Source organism: Myxocyprinus asiaticus, chromosome 22 (genome assembly GCF_019703515.2).
Source record: "Myxocyprinus asiaticus isolate MX2 ecotype Aquarium Trade chromosome 22, UBuf_Myxa_2, whole genome shotgun sequence".
Lineage (NCBI taxonomy): Eukaryota > Metazoa > Chordata > Actinopteri > Cypriniformes > Catostomidae > Myxocyprinus > Myxocyprinus asiaticus.
Genome location: NC_059365.1, coordinates 30083243 through 30103690, shown reverse-complemented (window position 1 = coordinate 30103690; position 20448 = coordinate 30083243). Strand labels below are relative to the sequence as shown.

The window sequence follows — 20448 nt, the reverse complement described above, 5'->3', positions numbered from 1 at the left end:
AACAATATTGAAGAATGCATGATAATGATTCACTCAGTTTTAGTTTGTAAGCATTCCAAGTATATAAATGCATTCATTCATTAAAGAAATATTAATTTAACTGATCATTTTTAAGAAAAGCAGGATTATGTACAGTCAGTCATTATCACAACAATACACCCATTCTGAGTGAAACAAGACACAATTTGTTTTAAAGGTGCATTAATGCTTCTTTTGACAGATAAGATGGATACTCTATGAATTTATTTGCATTAAATAAAAAACATTTTAATGAAAGTGGCATTTGAAATAAATTGCACAAACACAACTTTCACAAAAAGGAGTTTGTTCCATTTCAAATTTTAAAACACTAGATATGTTCCAAATTTAGATTAAAAGTAGTTGAAAGTAATTGAAAAAATTACTCAGAAAACTGAAGCTTGTTCTGAGAACAGGTCTAGCGTAACCAGTGTTGGGTGTATCTGATTACAAAGTAATAAGTTACTGTCTAATTACATTTTAGTCAAAAAAAGTAGTATAAAACATTACATTTTAAATTCTTGAAATTAGATTACAGTAACTGACTTTCAATTAAAGTAATTACTTTTAAGTACATGCACTAAAGCAATATGTATATAACATTTAAGATCTATATTCATGTGTACATCTGTTAGTGTTTCTGTGACAGCAGAAGGATCTGCGACAATGAATGAGGAAATATAGGCATTTTGAATTTGAACGGAAAACGTCTAGGTTACTGTTGTAACCTCTGTTCCCTGGTGGAGGGAACGAGATGTTGTGTAGATGTAGTGACACTAGGGGTTCGATCTTGAGAGCCCCAATCACCTTTGCTTAAAATAGAAAAGGCCAATGAAAATTGGCGAGTGGAATTTGCATGCCACTTTCTGCCCTGGACATACGGGTATAAAAGGAGATGGCGTGCACCACTTATTCATATTTATGCTAAGGAGCCAATAGAGAGTCCTGGCCATGTCAGCGGCCTGTTCAGCGCCGTGGCAGAAGGGACACAATGTCTCGTTCCCTCCATCAGGGAACAGAGGTTACACCAGTAACCTAGACATTCCCTGTCTGTCACTCACTCAACGTTGTGTCGATGTAATGACACTAGGGGTTCCTATAGGAAATGCAGCAGGCGCTGAACCGTGTCAAGAGGTACGGAAGAGTGGACACGGGCAAGCTGCTCCATGCCTCACTGCGAGCACTCGACCACATCGTGACCTTCCAGCGAGTTAGGTAAGGCATCTCCCTAGTCCCGTTAAGGGGGAGGAGGCACTTACCCAAGGAGGCTACAGGCAGTGGCCTTTCCTGATATTTGTTGTTAAGCAATTTCCCGCCGAGCACCTTATAGAATAACGCTGGGAAGTGCTCTTCCCTCTCCAGGAGGAAGGGCACTAAGGAGAGCACATCCTACCGGAGGGAGGTTAACATGTGGAGAATACCTCACATGGACTTACCAACGGGGATGTTCACATATGGAATGCCACCGGGAGGACCCTATCTATGGAGAGGGTACACAGCAACAGTGGCTGAAGCAGAGCAAAGCTCTGATGAGGGGAAACACAGGGTTCACCTGAGGGGAAACCAAACAGTGGAAACGCATCACACGGGATAACCAAGAGGGGAATCACCACATATGGAGCACTGAGGCAGAGTACACGGGCTCACCTGAAAAGGGGCATACCACGAGTACTTGGCCTGGTGGCATCACTCCTCCACCGAGTTCATCACCGAGCAGTGCTTAAGACTTAAAGAGGCGTCCAGGGTTCACCAGTTACGGGAAACTGTTGTGGACAAAATAGCACACATTATCACTTTGAAAAAAGGGGAAAGGCATAAATGCAAGCGGTACACCCAACCGGATGCCCAGCCTACCTGCTGTTTCCCTGTAACACTCGAGATGAAACTGATTCGATGCGTAGGTTGTAAAACCTCGCAAAGGTATTGGGTGTAGCACAACCCATGGCTCTGCATATGTATGCTAGAGAGGCCCCCCTTGCCAGTGCCCAGGAGGATGCAACACCTCTAGTGGAGTGCGCCCGGACTCCCAAGGAGCACGACAGGTCTTGTGACTGGTATGCCAAGGAAATGGCATCCACAATCCAATTGGCCAGCCTCTGTTTGGAGACAGCTTTCCCCTTCTGCTGCCCTCCAATACAGACAAAGAGCTGCTCCGAGCATCTGAAGCTCTGTGTGAAGTCCAGATAGATGCGCAGGGCATGAACTGGACATAGCAACAACAAGGCCATGTCTTCCTCCTCTGAAGGGAGCGCTTGCAGTTTCACGACCTGGTCCCGAAAGGGAGTGGTGGGAACTTTGGGCACATAACCAGGCCGGGGTCTCAAGATCATATGAGAGTGTGCCGGCCCGAACTCCAGGCATTCGCTGGTGACAGAGAGCGCCTGTAGGTCCCCCACCCTATTGATGGAAGTGAGCGCCACCAGGAGGGCCATCTTCAGTGACAAGGTTCTGCGCTCGGCCTGTTCCAGGGGCTCAAAGGGGGCTCTCTGTAGGGTAGGTAGGACCACAGAGAGATCCCAAGAGGGAATCAGGTGCGGTCTAGGAGGATTCAACCTCCTGGTGCCTTTGAGGAACCTGGTGATCAGGTCGTGCTGTCGTGAGGGTCTCCCATCCAGTGTATCATGATACTCTGCTAGCAGCCACATACACCTTCAGGGTAGAGGGAGACAGCCATCTCTCCAGCCCTTCTTGTAGGAAAGACAGCACAGACCTGACTGCACACCTCTGTGGGTCTTCCCCACGGGAAGAACACCAGTTTGCGAAGAGACGCCACTTCAAGGCATACAGCTGCCTTGTGGAGGGGGCTCTGGCCTGAGTGATCATATTTACCACTGCTGGCGGAATATCTGCTAGGTATTCCATGTCCCGTCCAGGAGCCTGACGTGGAGGTTCCAGAGGTCTGGCTGCAGTGTGCCCTGCCACTGAGTGTGAAGGTCCTGCCTCAGGGGAATGCGCCAGGGAGGGGCTACTGCCAGGAGCATCAGGTCTGAGAACCAAGTCTGGTTGGGCCAGTATGGCGCAACCATCAGGACTTGTTGCCCATCCTCCCTGACTTTGCACAACATCTGTGCAATGAGGCTCACTAGGGGAAACGCGTACTTGCACAGCCACCGAGGTCAGCTGTGCTCCAAGGTATCCGTGCTGAGGGGAGCCTCGGACAAGTAGTACCAAAGGGGGCAGTGAGAGGACTCTCAGGAGGCAAACAGGTCCACCTATGCCTCCCCGAATCTCTCCCAAATTAGCTGGACTGCGCGGGGGCAAAGTCCTCGACAGTGTCGCCAAAGATCCCCCCTTGGGAGACGGGTGCATTGAGAAAGCGGACCTTCTCGGTGTCACGCTTCTCCGCAAGTTTGAGCCACAGGTGTCGCTCTTGGACCACCAATGTGGACATCATCCGACCTAGGGCGTGCGCCATGACTTTCGTCGCTCGTAGTGCGAGGTCGGTCACGGTACGCAGTTCTGCACGAGCCCTGGGTCGGTTCTACCCTCGTGCAGATCTTGATGCACCTTGGCCTGGTGAAGCTGCAGGATGGCCATGGCGTGCAGGGCAGAGGCGGCCTGACTCACGGCATTGTAAGCCTTCACCACTAACGACGAAGAAAACTTACATGCCTGGGAAGGGAGCCTTGGTCGGTTCCTCCAGGTGGCTGCGCCCTACGGGCACAGGTGCACCGACATGGCATGCTCGACCTGGGGAAGCTCTACATATCCCTTGGCTGCCCCGTCGTCGAGGGTAGTTAAGGTGGACGAGTTCGCGAAGCGTGTATGGGCAGGGAAAGGCGCCTTCCACGACTTTACGAGCTCCTCGTGCACTTCCGGGAAGAAAGGCACTGGAGCCCAGAAACCAATCAGCCATGAACGCTCAGGGCAGGGCGGAGGGTTCCACTCAAGCCCGATGTTCGCAGCTGTAGGGCTTTACTGGTTGTTTAGATCAGTGTTACTATCAGAAATAATTAATAATTATTTCTGTAGTTATTAATTAATATTTAAATTAATTAATTGGATCTAACTCATTAAAACCTCATATGGGGCTCCAGTAAATGTAGTGTGCTACGTTTAGGAGCAAGTTTGGTTATTAGCAATAATTAATAATTATCAAAGATAATTATTAATTATTAAAATCAGTAGAACATTGATGAGAATCAATGTTAGCTTTTTAAAATCCTTTAAATCAACAATTATCAAAGATAATCGTTAATTGTTAACATCGATGAAACATTAATTAAAATTAACACTAGCTTATTGATTATTCAAATTCAATCATCAAAAATAATTATCAATTATCAAAAATCAATAGAATATTAATAAGGATTAACATTGACGGGGCACCACCCTGGAATTAGGGACTAATAACCAAATAGTAAAACAGTCTCAATATTAGATTGTTTTCTTAGGAAAATCGACATCCGAAGAATATCGATTTTCGGGAAAAAAACAATGAATGAAGGTTTGAATCTGAGCACTGACATCCCGTCAGCATGACACAGGCGTATGCAAAACAAACCAAAACACTTCTCTTTGTAATGTAAACAAAGTTTATTTATGCAGTAATATCAATTAATAATTAATACAATGCAGTCAATAAACTTCCGACTTACAACTACAAACTAAACAGTGATATGATTAGATATGGAAATCAAAATAATCCTATAACACATAAGGTGTGTGTGTGTGTGTGATTAGTAAGAGAGAGAGAGAGAGAGAGAGAGAGAGAGAGAGAGAGAGAGATGATTAAGTGACAGCCCTAAAGCCGATTTCGCGATCGTGGGAGAGAAAGCAGCTGTTAGTTTATCACTCAGAGATGCGGTGGATGGCTCGTAAAAGTCCCGCATTATTTGACTCTTTAATGGATGAACTCAGTTGCTGTCTCACCCGCGATGGCGAAATTGCACAACAGTCCAATTTGGTTGGACCACAATACAGCAAATCAAATTCATGATAACTAATACCCTGAGTATTAATAATGAGCGGACATGGCAGTCCGTAAACTGTATAAGCAAAAACCTTGAAACACAAGAATAACACACTATAATATTCTACCTCTGCCCAGACGTAAACCTCTTACTTGCATCACATGAGGACACAGGTAGAATGTGTTTTCCTCCATCCTTTAACTCTGACCCGGTTCCTCGAGGCTCGGGTGCTGGGAGGCCGTTTCCTCGCTCTGTCGGCGGGCAGTACGGCTGTTGATTCTTGGCGGGCTGGCGGAGAACTCAGAAATGTCGACTTGATTGAAGATGGAAGAGAAATCTTTAATCTCTTCACAGATGAAGATGCGAATTGCTCGGCGGTCTCCTTCGGATCTGTTAGAGTGATCGGTTGAACACAGAGGAATCTCAACTCATCCAGCGAGATGGAGATTGTATGGCCACAGTTTCAAGTCGGACGTTACTTCCTTGTACCACGAGGATGCACCTGAGAGCAGCAAAAAGCTACGTCTATATTCGGTGAACTAAGTCGCTGGAAGTAAATTCTGGAAGCATTTCAGAGGTATTTCAACTCCTGATGATGTCATGTTTGAGGGACGTTCTGTTGTGTGCCTCGTCCAATAGGAGTTGAGAGTTCGATCCTTTAGTGAGCAAGGCTTCATGGATTTGTAGTCTGTTTTGGACTCCCTTTGTTTGATTTTTGCGCGATTTCTATCAGTAAGATTTACGACTTTGAAAGTGGGGGCTTGAGTTATGTTTTTACGACTGTTAGGCCTGCCTTTGTCTTCTATCTGAATACATGAGGCCCAACACAGCCACCCGGGCAAGCACGGCTGCCAACTCAGCGTCTGCTTTGTCCTGAGCTCTACCGCCCGAGAGCAGGAGCTCAGTAGACTCATCTGCTTCTGAAAGCAGGAGCCCACCCTCTGATGCTGCGACCGATAACTCATCCTCGTCGCGAGCCACGAATGAGCCCTTAAATCCGCCCTGAGGTGGACCACCTGCCTCGCTCGTGAACTCTACCGGGCAGAACTGAGCCGGCAGAGAAGCTCCCAGATCCACATCCAACGCAGGATGGACCGGGTCGGGAAGCAGCCGCTGTGGCTCTCTGCCTCACGGAGAAGAAAGAGAGCCACGACCGCAACGTTCTCATGGGCAAGTTCTCACAGTGAAAACATAACCCATCCACAAAAGCTGCCTCAGCGTGCTGGTGACCCAAGCACTTGAGACAGATTTCGTGACCATCCGGTGGGGAGAGATAACAGCCACAACCAGTAGCACAAAGGCGAAAGGACATCTTTAAAAAGACACCAATCGTTTGTGTGAGCTCTTTTAGAGAAAATATACTCTTTTTAATATACTCTTTTACACCTGTGGACTCAGCCGCCAAAGCACTCAGGGGAAGCACAACACTCGACCGTGCGAGGGTGACCGCTGATATGCTCCGTAAAATCCAGCAGCGATAGCATGGTGACGGGACGAAAACACACATGCGCTCGGCTCCGAAGAACAAGTCTGAATGAGTGGTGCACGCCATCTCCTTTTATACCCGTATGTCTGGGGCGGACAGTGGCATGCAAATTCCAAAGCAAAGGTGATTGGGGCTCTCAAGAGCGAATCCCTAGTGTCACTACATCGACACAACGTTGAGTGAGTGACAGACAGGGAACGGACGTTCATAACTTTTAACTTCTTTGGAAAGTTTTGTTGTCTTTAATAAGACAGTAAGCAGTATCTTTTCTGGATGGTCCCTTTGGCATGAAGTGCTGTAAAACTGCATTTCAGATCTAACATTTCAGTGGAACAATAGGCAAATTGCAATTTTATGTATCAGCTGGCTGAAAATGTGTAACACAGACTGAAATGCAGAAATATGGTCTGACTAAATTGGCTTGGAGTTTGATGTGTGACTGACCTTCTTTTCTTGTCAGAAGCATCAGCCCTCTCTGCCCTTCCCGTCATGCCTCAGCATATCTGTTGACATCTTGCTTTTTGTTGTTTTTCCATCCATAGCTTAGAATCTTCTCAGTCAATATCGTTCCTTTTAACCCCAGACTCACAATATCAGAGCATCTAAATCAATTGTCAGATCATTTGATAAGAATGTAATCAGATCTCTCAGAATTGGGCTTAAAAAAAAAGACAATGCCCTTGAAGAGAAAGTAATTGAAGAGGAATGTCTGGCAGTAGTATGATTGATGTGGGTATTGTGCCTTTGTTGATAACTAGCAGATTGAAGATTGGATAAGAGTCACTGTTGACACTTCTCTTTCACTGAGGCGACAGTGTCCCAATTTCAGAGTACAGCAGGTTGGAACTTTGGCGTAACTTTTTTGAAGTTAAGTATTGAGCAATTTTTATGTTGTTTAGGTTTTGTTTGGAAGAAAGTTATGCTTGGTCTCCTAAAAGCATGTGGACACTAGGCTTTATTTTTGTTTAATGGTTTTTGCTATTTCAGCTACTCCTATTACTGGCAGATGCATAAAATAAAACAAATAGCCAAGCAATGTCCTTAGATAATTATTTTAGATGAATGGACTTTCCCTTTGCTGTTCCAGCATGACAATGCCCCTGTGACGCAAAGCGAGATCCATAAAGGAGTGGGTTAATGAGTCTTGTTTCAACATCTAATGTAAAGCCTTCCCAGAAGAGTGCAAGATGTTATAGCAACATTAATTAAAAGGATATTTCACCCAAAAATTTTAATTCTCTCATCATTTACTCACCCTCATGCCATCCCAGATGTGTATGACTTTATTTCTTCTGCAGAACACAAAGGAAGATTTTTAGAAAAAAAAATATATCAGCTCTTGTAGGTCCTTTCAATGCAAGTAAATGGTGACCAGACCTTTGAAGGTCCAAAAAACATACAAAGTATAAAAGTAATCCATAAGACTCCAGTGGTTAAATCCATATCTTCAGAAGCGATTTGATAGATGTGGGTGAGAAACAGATCAGTATTTAAGTCCTTTTTTAAAGTCCTTATTCTGAAAGTAAAAGTGGAGATTTATGGTAAAAAAGGATTGAAATATTGATCTGTGTGATTGCATTGCTTCAGAAGACATAGATTTAACCACATGAGTCATATGGATTACTTTTATACTACCTTTCCAAAAATTTTGTTTGTGTTCTGCAGAAGAAAGAAAGTCATAAACATCTGGGATGGCATGATAGTGAGTAAATGATGAGAGAATGCTCACCATTTGTGGGTGAACTTTCCCTTTAACTTTTATTTTCAAAACCAGGTGATTTAATTAATGTTCAATAAACACATATGGATATGGTATTCAGGTGTCCTCATACTTCTGGTCATACAGTGCATCCGGAAAGTATTCACAGTGCTTCACTTTTTCCACATTTTGTTATGTTACAGCCTTATTCCAAAATGGATTAAATTCATTATTTTCCTCAAAATTCTACAAACAATACCCCATAATGACAACGTGAAAGAAGTTTGTTTGAAATCTTTGCAAATGTATTAAAAATAAAAAACGAAGAGAAAAAAAAATCACATGTACATAAGTATTCACAACCTTTGCTCAATACTTTGTTGAAGCACCTTTGGCACCAATTACAGCCTCAAGTCTTTTTGAGTATGATGCTACAAGCTTGGCACACCTATTTTTGGGCAGTTTCTCCCATTCTTCTTTGCAGGACCTCTCAAGCTCTATCAGGTTGGATGGGGAGCATCGGTGCACAGCCATTTTCAGATCTCTTCAGAGATGTTCAATCGGGTTCAAGTCTGGGCTCTGGCTGGGCCACTCAAGGACATTCACAGAGTTGTCCCATAGCCACTCCTTTGTTATCTTGGCTGTGTGCTTAGGGTCGTTGACCTGTTGGAAGATGAACCTTCGCCCCAGTCTGAGGTCCAGAGCACTCTGGAGCAGGTTTTCATCAAGGATGTCTCTGTACATTGCTGCATTCATCTTTCCCTCGATCCTGACTAGTCTCCCAGTTCCTGCCACTGAAAAACATCCCCACAGCATGATGCTGCCACCACCATGCTTCACTATAGGGATGGTATTGGCCAGGTGATGAGCAGTGCCTGGTTTCCTCCAGACATAATGCTTGCCATTCAGGCCAAAGAGTTAAATCTTTGTTTCATCAGACCAGAGAATTTTGTTTCTCATGGTCTGAGTCCTTCAGGTGCCTTTTGGCAAATTCCAGGCGGGCTGTCATGTGCCTTTTACTGAGGAGTGGCTTCCGTATGGCTAATCTACTATACAGGCCTGATTGGTGGAGAGCTGCAGAGATGGATGTTCTTCTGGAAGGTTCTCCTCTCTCCAAAGAGAAATGCTGGAGCTCTGTCAGAGTGACCATCGGGTTCTTGGTCACCTCTCTGACTAAGGCCCTTCTCCCCTGATCACTCAGTTTGGCCGGGCGGCCAGCTCTAGGAAGAGTCCTGGTGTTTCCAAACTTCTTCCATTTACGGATGATGGAGGCCACTGTGCTCATTGGGACCTTCAATGCTGCAGAAATTTTTCTGTACCCTTCCCCAGATCTGTGCCTCGATACAATCCTGTCTCGGAGGTCTACAGACAATTCCTTGGACTTCATGGCTTGGTTTGTGCTCTGACATGCACTGTTAACTGTGGGACCTTATATAGACAGGTGTGTGCCTTTCCAAATCATGTACAATCAACTGAATTTACCACAGGTGAACTCCAATCAAGTTGTAGAAACATCTCAAGGATGATCAGTGGAAACAGGATGCACCTGAGCTCAATTTTGAGTGTCATGGCAAAGGCTGTGAATACTTATGTGCATGTGATTTTTTTTGTTTTTGTTTTTTATTTCTAATAAATTTGCAAAGATTTCAAACAAACTTCTTTCACATTTGTTGGGCCTCATGTATTCAGATAGAAGACAAAGGCAGGCCTAACACAGCCGTAAAACCTAACTCAGGCCCCCACATAAGTCATAAATCTTACTGATAAAAACCGCGCCAAAATCAAACAAAGGGAGTCCAAAACAGACTACAAATCCCATGAAGCCTTGCTCACTAAAGGATCGAACTCTCAACTCCTATTGGATGTGGCACACGACAGAACGCACCTCAACCATGACATCATCAGGAGTAGAAATACCTCTGAAATGCTTCCAGGATTTGCTTCCAGCAACTTTGCCCTGCTCTCAGGTGCAGCCTCGTGGCACATGGAAGTAACGTCCGACTTGAAACTGTGGCCATACAATCTCCATCTCATTGGACGAGTTGAGATTACTCTGTGTTCCACCGAACACTCTAACAGATCCGAAGGAGATCACCGAGCAATCCACATCTTCATCCGTTTGCCTGCAGAAGTGAAGAGAGAAAAGATTTCTCTTCCATCTTCAATCAAGTCGATGTTGCTGATTTCTCCGCCAGCCCGCCGAGAATCAGCAGCCGTACCGCCCGCCGACAGAGCGAGGAAACGGCCTCCCGTCATCACCCAAGCCTCGAGGAACTGAGTCTGAGTTAAAGGACGGATGAACACACATTCTGCATCCTCATGCGATTCAAGTAAGAGGTTTACGTCTGGGCAGAGATAGAATATTATAGTGTGTTATTCTTGTGTATCAAGGATATTGCTTGTACAGTTTACGGACTGCCATGTCCGCTCATTATTAATACTCAGGGTATTAATTATCACAAATTTGATTTGCTGTATTGTAGTCCAACCACATTGGGCTGTTGTGCATTTCCGCCATCGCGGGTGAGACCGGCAAACTGAGTTTATCCATTAAAGATTCAAAGACCGCGGGACGGTTTACGAGCCGTCCACCGTGTCTCTGAGTGATAAACTAACAGCTGCTTTCTCTCCCACAATCGCGAAATTGGCTTTTGGGCCGTCACTTAATTTTCTCCCTCTCTCTCGTACTAACCACACACACGCACGACCCCTCACAAACATTCTGGCACACATTTTTGGCTAGTAGATAGCTTCGTGATAAAGCTCAGCTTTGTCCCTAAGCTACCATTGACTGGTTTCTCTCTGCCCACATTTGCGGCCATATTCCCTGGCCGGAAGTCTCGCGTGACATACTCTCCACAAGAGTCACGTCCGCCATTTTGTGCACGTCCCTCCTTACACACACACACACACACACACACACACACACACACACACACACACACACACACACACACACACACACACCTTATGTGTTATAGGATTATTTTGTTTTCCATATCTAATCATATCACTGTTTAGTTTGAAGTTGTAAGTCGGAAGTTTATTGACTGCATTGTATTAATTATTAATTGATATTACTGCATAAATAATCTTTTGTTTATATTACAAAGAGAAGTGTTTTGGTTTGTTTTGCATACACCTGTGTCATGCTGATGGGATGTTAGTGCTCGGATTCAAGCCTTCATTCATTGTTTTTATTCCCGAAAATCGATATTCTTCGGATGTCGATTTTCCTAAGAAAAGATATTGAGACTGTTATACTATCTGGTTATTAGTCCCTGATTCCAGGGTGGTGCCCCGTCAATGTTAATCCTTATTAATATTCTATTGATTTTTGATAATTGATAAGTCTTTGATGATTGTTGAATTTGAGGATCAATAAGCTAGTGTTAATTTTAATTAATGTTTCATCGATGTGAACAATTAACGATTATCTTTGATAATTGTTGATTTAAAGGATTAGAAAAGCTAACATTGATTCTCATCAATGTTCTATTGATTTTAATAATTAATAATTATCTTTGATAATTATTAATTATTACTAATAACCAAACCCACTCCTAAACGTAGCACACTACATTTACTGGAGCCCCATATGAGGTTTTAATGAGTTAGATTCAATTAATTAATTTAAATATTAATTAAGAAATAATTATCAATTATTTCTGATAGTAACACTGATCTAAACAACCAGTAAAGCCCTACACATTGTCATTATGGGGTGTTGTTTGTAGAATTTTGAGGAAAATAATGAATTTAATCCATTTTGGAATAAGGCTGTAACATAACAAAATGTGGAAAAAGTGAAACGCTGTGAATACTTTCCGGATGCATTGTATAGTATCAGTAGGTCTCCACAAAATGGCTTTTTAAGAAACTCTGATAGAATAACAGACTTATTGAAACCATCATGTGTGGCTTTGATCTCACTCTGGACAGAGGGGAAAATTACAGTCTGAGTAAGAGTGATGGACAGACTCAGATACATAGTAAAATATCCAGTGAGATTACATAGCAAAGACTATCAAACAGTAAACAATGGAAATGTATCTCTATGCCATCTCAAATCATAATGCTCAAAACAGTGGGCTATTGAAGGAAGCTGTTGCAATACTGCATTTGATGTCTCCTGAACTGCACACCCTGTCCCTGAACATATTTGGCTGCTTTATGCTGTAAAGAACTGCATAGTTGTATCATGGGAATAACATGAAATGATAATTCACCTGATTCATGCAGCATCTTTATATGACACTACACTGTAGACTACACATTATGCATAAAAAAGATCATAATAAAAAAATCATAATTCAGTCATCTTCAGATTGGCAGCAATGCCTAAGAGGTCTTTTGGAACATAATTATAGACTTCATAAATACAATTAAGTAATGCAAAATGTTTTCTGTATCACACTGGGAATTTTTTCTTAGACTCAGTTCCTCTGTCATAGCCCTACAGGGTGATTTTCTAATTAAATTGGCTCTCTAATGAACAAGCTGGTGTGTGTGTGCCTTTTGACACCACATTGTTTGACGCCAAATTGTTTTAAATGGCAGATGATACAATAGAGACATTTTCCATCCGAATCTTATTGTTGGCATAAACATTCAATTTTATACATGGTTTTATACTGTCTTGCTTAGAAATGGAAAATTCCACTAGATACATACTGAATTAGAACGATCCACATCCTCTTTACATTGTTAGTTTTTTGTTTTGTTTTTGCAGCTGATCATGCTTGAAGTTTACTGTGGTTGAAGTACTATATGATTTTATATAATCTGTTTCTCCTTCACATGAAAGAGGTTAATTAGAAGAGCAAATGCAGATTTGTCTCCAGCTTATCTGATTTTACTCTTGAGAAAAAGATCTAAAAAATGTTTCCAACTGTTCTAAGATTTGTATCTGCAATAAAAATTAAGGATGCATGATATATCGGCGGCCAATAAATGTGAATTTTAATGTTATCGGTTATCAGTCCGATAACAAAATTAGGATGATATATTAAAGCCGCAGGCACACACTACTTACCATGAGGGTTTTGATTGGTGTCTTCTGCATGACATGACATGTCAGCATGCAGCAGATTTTGCTTTAGAAGATCATACTGGATCAGAGTAAACGCTCCATTTTACTTATCCATGCCCCACATTCATTTTGTTTCTTTATTCTTTTTGTATGTTAAAGCATATTATCATGTTGATAGTGAGTTTGAGACTTGTTTGCATTCCTTATTGTGGTCTTTTGACAAGTTTGAATTAAGTGCAGTGCACTGTATATATAAAAGTAGTTCATTCATCAAATTAATTATACATTTAAGGGTCAATAGACTTTAAAAAAACGTTGGCCATAGGAATTTTAACTGGGTCAAAGTAGGCTACATTTGGTAAATAATTATGGAAAAAGAAAGATTTCGATGTTTCCTTGCAGATTCCTTGTTTTCTGTATTTGAAGTTAAAATAAAAGCAATTATCCACTTTAGATGTTTGATTTCATTTGAAGTGCTCTGGACGTGGCTTTATAAGCTGAGCCTTTTGTTTTTGTAATCCGGGACACAGAATGTTGATTTATATCCAGATTTAGATTTATCGGCAAATAAATTGGCGATCGGCCTCCAAATATAATGAATTATCGGTTAATGGTATCCACCAAAATTTCCATATCAGTGCATCCCTAATAAAAATCATATATATATTGTAGATAGGAACGTAAATATTTATCAATAATTTCTTCCAAGACCAATCTAAGGCTACGTTCACACAGTCAGTGTTTGGGATTGACAACCACATTTATTTACAGGTGTGAGTCCTGATGTCCTGTTCATTCAACAGCTTACAGTATCGGCTTGAATACTGTATGTATGAACAAACAACCAAATTCACAACCGTATTCTAACACCTACCCATAGTGACAGTGACTGAAGTAAATGTTAAAGATGGCGATGTCCATAACACCAGCAATCACATTCATTTTATAGCTGTATACTCCTACTGCATGCCAACCGTTGACTCATTTGTCTGTTATTTCTATATTGTTTTGTATTTTATTCTTTTTATTTTTTTAGGCAATTAAGCAATTGGTGGGGCAACTTTGTGGACCTGTTTCATGTGGCTTGTGCTAACATTATTACAAAGATCAGCTACACTGAGACAGCAGGCACAAAAAATAATGCAGACGTGATGTTTTCAAGGGCATTTAGCAGGGACTTCCTTATAGAACACAAGCCATTAATATTTAACAACATATTTCATGACAAATTTGATTTGAAGTTCAATATGAGTTATATATGTAGTTGTGAAGTTAAGAAAGTACTTTGTAGGGACTTATTAGGTCATGGATGATTAATGTAAGTAAGTCTGTGTGTTTTTGTGGGTGTTTTGCTTTTGTGGAGTTGTTCAACTATTCCCCTTGAGCTGAAAATGGCTGCATCTGACCCATTAACCGTAGCAGTGGTGCCTGCAACTGTACATTCAATCGTACTGTACCTATCATGAGCACTCCAAATGACGTGAGAAATATTTACTCTCAGAATATTTCATCAATCATGAAGTGTGTCACATGGCAGTTTAAAAGAACTAGCGATGACCAATTTGCGAATGAATAATTCTTTTGAGTCGGTTCTTTTCAGTGAATTGGCCAAACGGGCTTACAAAACTGTCTGAATCGATTCATGATTCAGTATATTTCATTTAGAGCGCTCTCTTACGGAATCATTTGGAGCGGTTTCTTGCACAGTAAAACAGCATTGGGATATTTACAAATACAGAGAACAAACCTACAATCAACTGAGACAAAAGGCTATCTTTTTGAGAGGTAACTTTGAGAGGTAACTTCAGCTAGTGCTGTGTCATGTGAACAAGAGGCTGTTCAAACTGAACGTGTTTTTGCATCCGTTCATGCTGTTTTTCAATTGTTTTCCATGTAAACATTCGCTAGATGGATGTCTTTTGACAACTGCATCATGTTGTTAAAAAGAACTTCAACTGATAAAAATGTGTCTCGAGACTCCTGCGTTCTGCTCTATTCGTTGTGGTGCATTTTGCTTTTTTAAAACGGTTCTGAACTGTTACTGGAAGAAATGCTTTAGCAAATAGTTACATGAACGCTACTCGACTCGAGAAAAAAAAAAGCTTTCTCAAAGTCATCAGAATTTAATGCTTTGGTGTTGTTTTTGCAAAGAAATTATCCCGGGGGAGCATGCCCCTGGACTCCCCTAGATATAAGGTTGTACAAGGCAGATTTCTGTGCGTACCCTCAGATGAAATCCTGCTGGTGCCCATGAACCGTAGTCAACCTAATTTTCATTTTTCTCAGGCAATAGTGTGACTGTCCTTCTTTCTGTCCATAGGGACTGCAGTAACACAGACCACAGAGTGAAAAGGGCCAATGAAACTGTTTAAGTTTTTGCATATAGTCCTTTGGGCCCGACTGAGATTAGAGAAATTAAAATATTCCTAATCTTGGCCAGTAACCCCATAGTGTCTTCTGGGAAATCAATAGAGTTACAACACAATGTTAGACCAGGGTCTTAAATTAGGTCTCATGACTGTGATATGTAATTATTTTGTCTTTCAAATTATATGAAATATACCATATCTCTGAAACAAAAGAAACACTGCAATTAGTAATGTGCAAAAATATATGTAAGTCTGAGTGTAAATGCAACATTAGAATACAAATTAATATTCTTTATTCCACATACATGTATTTTTATCTTTTACTTTTTAACTGTTTACAATCTAAATGATTCAACAACAAAATGAGAAACTACCACAACAAAGTCAGATTTTCTTACTAGGGAAGGAAAAATAAAAAAATTATAATGTTGACGAATGGAAATGAAGACATTTTGTATTTTGTACCAGGTAAGGGGTTAGAGTCACGTAATGGACAAGAGCACAACCAAACATGGGTGTATGTTTGAAATTAAGGTGTATACTTACAGCAAAATCATAATAAAATGCATGTTTTTAAACAATTTGAAAATGTTCACCTTGTATTATTGAATTTGATTTTAAAGGCCTTTTTTAATAAATAATCTCTCTTCTTTTTTTTTCTCCAGATTATAAACAAATATAATATTCTTCAGATAAGGAGAATAACTTGGGGTAGACAAACGGCACACACTTTCTTCAGTTAACATTTCATACCCACTAAATCTTTTTGTCCTCCAGCCTCAAACAGTTTGAGAAGCGAGACGATGGCTTGGTCATGTTTCCTTCAAACACATAGGAAATGCAAATTTTGGCGGTCATTACATTTTGAAACAAAAGAAAGTAATTTTACATGTTAACATACACATACATAACTGGGCATTACGTACATATATGCAGGAGAATGAATGAGAGAACAGATTCCCAATTATCTGTTGGTTGCAGTGAGAAAGCATATGTGAGCCTCGGCAACTAAGAGTAATACTTGAATTTTACAAATCTGTTCTGTACACAATTCAGGAGTGTTGGTGAACATCCCCTCTTACCCAGAGGGTTTCATAGAAAATGAAAATGGTTAAATATTGACACATGTTATCCTTTGTGAATTCACTGAAGTCCAAGCTGAACCAAACCTGAATGGAATCTCTGGAGCTGTTAAGTTTCCTGGCATTGATTTTAAAGATTCCTGTTCCAGGTCCCTTTTGTGAAATAAAGATCTGCGTAAATTCCCACTGGTATAGCTTTAAATGTCTTAAATCATTTTCATGTTAAAGCGCCGTGGCCCAGCACCTTGATCTGCCTCCTCAGCGCAGGTCCCATTGGACTTTGAGCGTGGCACATACTCAATATCAATATTGTTTTTATGTTTGCCTTTTCCTCGACTCCACACAAACAGGAGCAGAAAGCAGAATAGAACCACTCCTAGGAATGTGAAACAGCCCATGGCTGTAGAAACTAAGATAGTTTTTAGGTCAAGGCCAAAGGTCACATTGGGAAGGTTGGTACCGTTGGCAGTAGTATTGCTCGTATCTGTGTAATGCTGGGTCCTGTTGGCATACAGCGAGCCCAGACTTTTCACTGCCAGTGATACCATAAGTGTGTCATTGCCTGCTGTGTTAGAGGCCACGCACATATACACACCGTCATCCTGAACTTCAGCTGCCTTGATATCCAAAGAGCCATTGTTGTGGACAGTCACCCTGCCGTGGCTCCTGTTGGTCAGGTGTCGTCGGCGTGGTGTGACCCAGGAAATGGTGGGTCGTGGGGTCCCCTCTGCACTGCAGTACAACCGAGCCGACTGTCCCTCCTCAACTGATACCATCTGTGTCCGATTTTCTTGTATCTTCGGCTTGGTGCAAGTCACATAGTAGGATAGCAGGGTCTCTTTGAACTCCTTGAAGGGGCGTCCGTGGATGCCCTCTGGTGTGCTGCACTCTGGCTGGGTATCACCAAAAGAAATGGAATGGCGCCTTTGCAGCAACCACATGAGACGGCAGTCGCACACCAGAGGGTTGTCATTGATTAACAGCACCTCCAGGGCCTCAGGAGCGTGGAACACTCCCCTCTCCAGGGTATCGAGGCGGTTGTGGGAGACATTTAGCAAGCGGAGCCAGCGGATGCCCTGGAAAGCATAAGGTTCGATGGACACCAATTGAGCTCCGGCCAACCTCAGCTCTCGCAATCGCACCAGGTCCTGAAGCAGGCCACCCTCCACCGTCCGGATGCGGTTGTATGAGAGGTTAAGCTGTGTGAGGTATGGCAGGTGGCGAAGTGCCTGGTAGGGGAAAGTGGAAAGGTTGGTGTTGGTCACCGAAAGTGTGGTTAGGTTGAGGCCATTCAGAGAGTTAGCTGGGAACACATCAAGTGATGGCCAGTTGTCGATCTCAAGGTGACAGAGGTGAAATAGCTTCTTGAAGGAGTAGGGGTGAAGGATGCTTATGCTGAGGTAGCGCATGTGTAGACTCACCAGGCTGTGCAGATGAGATAGGGCATCTGTGGGCACCACCGTCAAGTTACAGCGCTCCAGCGTCAAGCTCTCCAGTGATAATAGTCCACTGAAAGCCCGATGAGAAATGTAAATTAGCTCATTGTCACCAACCTCCAGTGACCTTAGGTTGCGCAGGTCCTGGAACATAAAATCCACCAGAACGACAACTTTGTTGTCACTGATATCCAGTGTGGTCAGATTGGTGAGGCCAGAGAAGACACCTAACGAGAGGAGCTTGATGCGGTTGCTCTTTAAGCTCAGTGAGTGGAGGCTATAGAGAGAGTTGAAGGCCCCGGGCTCTACGTAGGCAATGATGTTCCCACTCAGGTCCAGTTCTTCTACGTGTGGGTAGGCAGCAAAGTCATCAGGGTTGACGGCCTGGATGCGATTCTTGCTGAGATCAAGGATTCGTGTCTCGATGGGGATTCCATCAGGGATAGCGGTGTAGCGCTTGCGGTGGCAGATGACAGAGCGGCTCTGGGCGGAGCACTCACAGCGGGAGGGGCAGGCCAGACTGGAGCCCACGAAAATGGCCATCAGGGCCAGCCCCAGCAAAGGCTGCCAGCAAGACACGGCTGTGTGCAGCATGACTCGACTCAAACAGTACACCATACTGTCATGGCTCTGGAAGAGAGAGAAAAAGGAATTGTTAGTATATGTGAGAAATGATGATATCTTGATGTCTATATTGCAATCTATATATCAGAAGCCATAAAAATGAACTTTACAGCAATATACAGTTAACATCTCTAGAAAAACTTCCAAAAGGCAGAAACTGGTTAAATTGGTTACTTAATCAATGAAACATTTACTAATATTTGTTAGCATTATATATGTAGCACTTAATCTACAAGAAAGATTCTGAAAGAATAGCAGCATATTCCATCCAAAAAATTAATTTGAATTAGTATTGTCCACGAAGAACTAACAAAGATTGGTGTAGCCATGCAAATACGAATGAACACTGCCTCAGTTCTTGCTTGTGGGCTTGTATGTGCATGGATTGATTCTTTATTGTTTGCGCATGAATTCACAGCCCAGTGGGTGTCCTGCTGCTTTTCTTCCTCAGTCGGTTCAGTACTTTGGAAGATTTGGACTGTCTCACTGTCACATTTCTGTGTAGTTTAGCGGCTTTTCAAAAGCTTCCTTTTTAAGTGATTGATGGTTTATAATACTGTTTAAATGCCATGAAATAGTTTCATGAAATTCATCTTCACAGAATCTCTACATTTTGATAAACCATTACTTACCATATATTACAAAGATTGAAAGCATTTGCTCCATAATACTTAATTAAATTATAATATAATTATAAACATTCATACAGAATTATGCAGAGAAAAAAGATCATAGATTGCAAAATTAATTTAATTATCCTAAATAATATGCTCGTAGTTTCAAAGTTCAAAGTAGTCACAAAATTATTTTTGTGTTTGAAAGATTTTGTTTGTTTGCCATTAACTGATTCAGCTTTGAATTTAAAAAAGTCTGGTTGTACTTTTCCTAACACAATTTCCCATAACAAATATAAAGCACACAAGGCAAACAAGGTGAACAGTGATTTCCAGTAAGTAAGACTGCCCTCTGCAAAAGTCGAAACAAGTCATGTTTAAATCAAATCAGTTACTGGAGGTACTGAAAGTCTGACATCAACACTCTAAATTCAGAATCTATGTGTGTGTGTGTGTGTGTGTGTGTGTGAGTTATACACTGGTGGCCAAAAGTTTTAAATAATGTACAGATTTTGCTGTTTCAGAAGGAAATTGGTACTTTAATTCACCAAAGTGGCATTCAACTGTTCACAAAGTATAGTCAGGACATTAATGATGTTAAAAACAGCACCATCACTATTTGAAAAAAGTCATTTTTGATCAAATCTACACAGGTCCCATTTCCAGCAGCCATCACCCAACACCTTATCCTTGAGTAATCATGCTAAATTGCTAATCTGGTACTAGAAAATTTGCCATTATATCAATCACAGTTGAAAGCTATTTGGTTCGTTAAATGAAGCTTAACATTGTCTTTGTTTTTGTTTTTTTCTTTTAGTTGCCACAGTATGCAATAGACTGGCATGTCTAAAGGTCAGTATTATGTCAAAAATGGCAAAAAAGCTTTCTCTAGAAACTCGTCAGTCAATCATTGTTTTGAGGAATGAAGGCTTTACAATGCTTGAAATTGCAAAAAAAATAAAAAACTGAAGATTTCAAACAAAACAAAAAAGTTTAGAGTGTAAGGTGCATGAGAAGTGCCCGACAAGACAGCCACATCTATGGCAAGTGCTACAGGAAGCATGGGGTGAAATGTCACCTGAGTATCTGGACAAACTGACAGCTGGAATGCCAAGGATCTGCAAAGCTGTCATTGCTGCACATGGAGGATTTTTTGAAGAGAACTCTTTGAAGTA

At 41.8% G+C, this 20448-nt stretch overlaps 2 protein-coding genes across 6 annotated transcripts in view; one reads left to right on the top strand and one right to left on the bottom strand.

Moving 5' to 3' along the window:
- The window catches only part of LOC127412684 (uncharacterized), a 189629-nt gene that overhangs the window by 62617 nt on the left and 106564 nt on the right, over window positions 1–20448 (top strand). The gene's annotated exons all lie outside the window — the stretch shown is intronic.
- The window catches only part of LOC127412679 (leucine-rich repeat and immunoglobulin-like domain-containing nogo receptor-interacting protein 2), a 522983-nt gene continuing 518353 nt past the window's right edge, over window positions 15819–20448 (bottom strand). For all 4 annotated transcript variants that reach the window (XM_051649250.1, XM_051649249.1, XM_051649251.1 and 1 more), the window contains one exon: window positions 15819–18665. In XM_051649250.1, coding sequence (XP_051505210.1) covers window positions 16806–18653 — 1848 coding nt within the window. In that variant the 5' untranslated portion in view covers window positions 18654–18665 and the 3' untranslated portion in view covers window positions 15819–16805. The remainder of the gene's footprint in view (window positions 18666–20448) is intronic.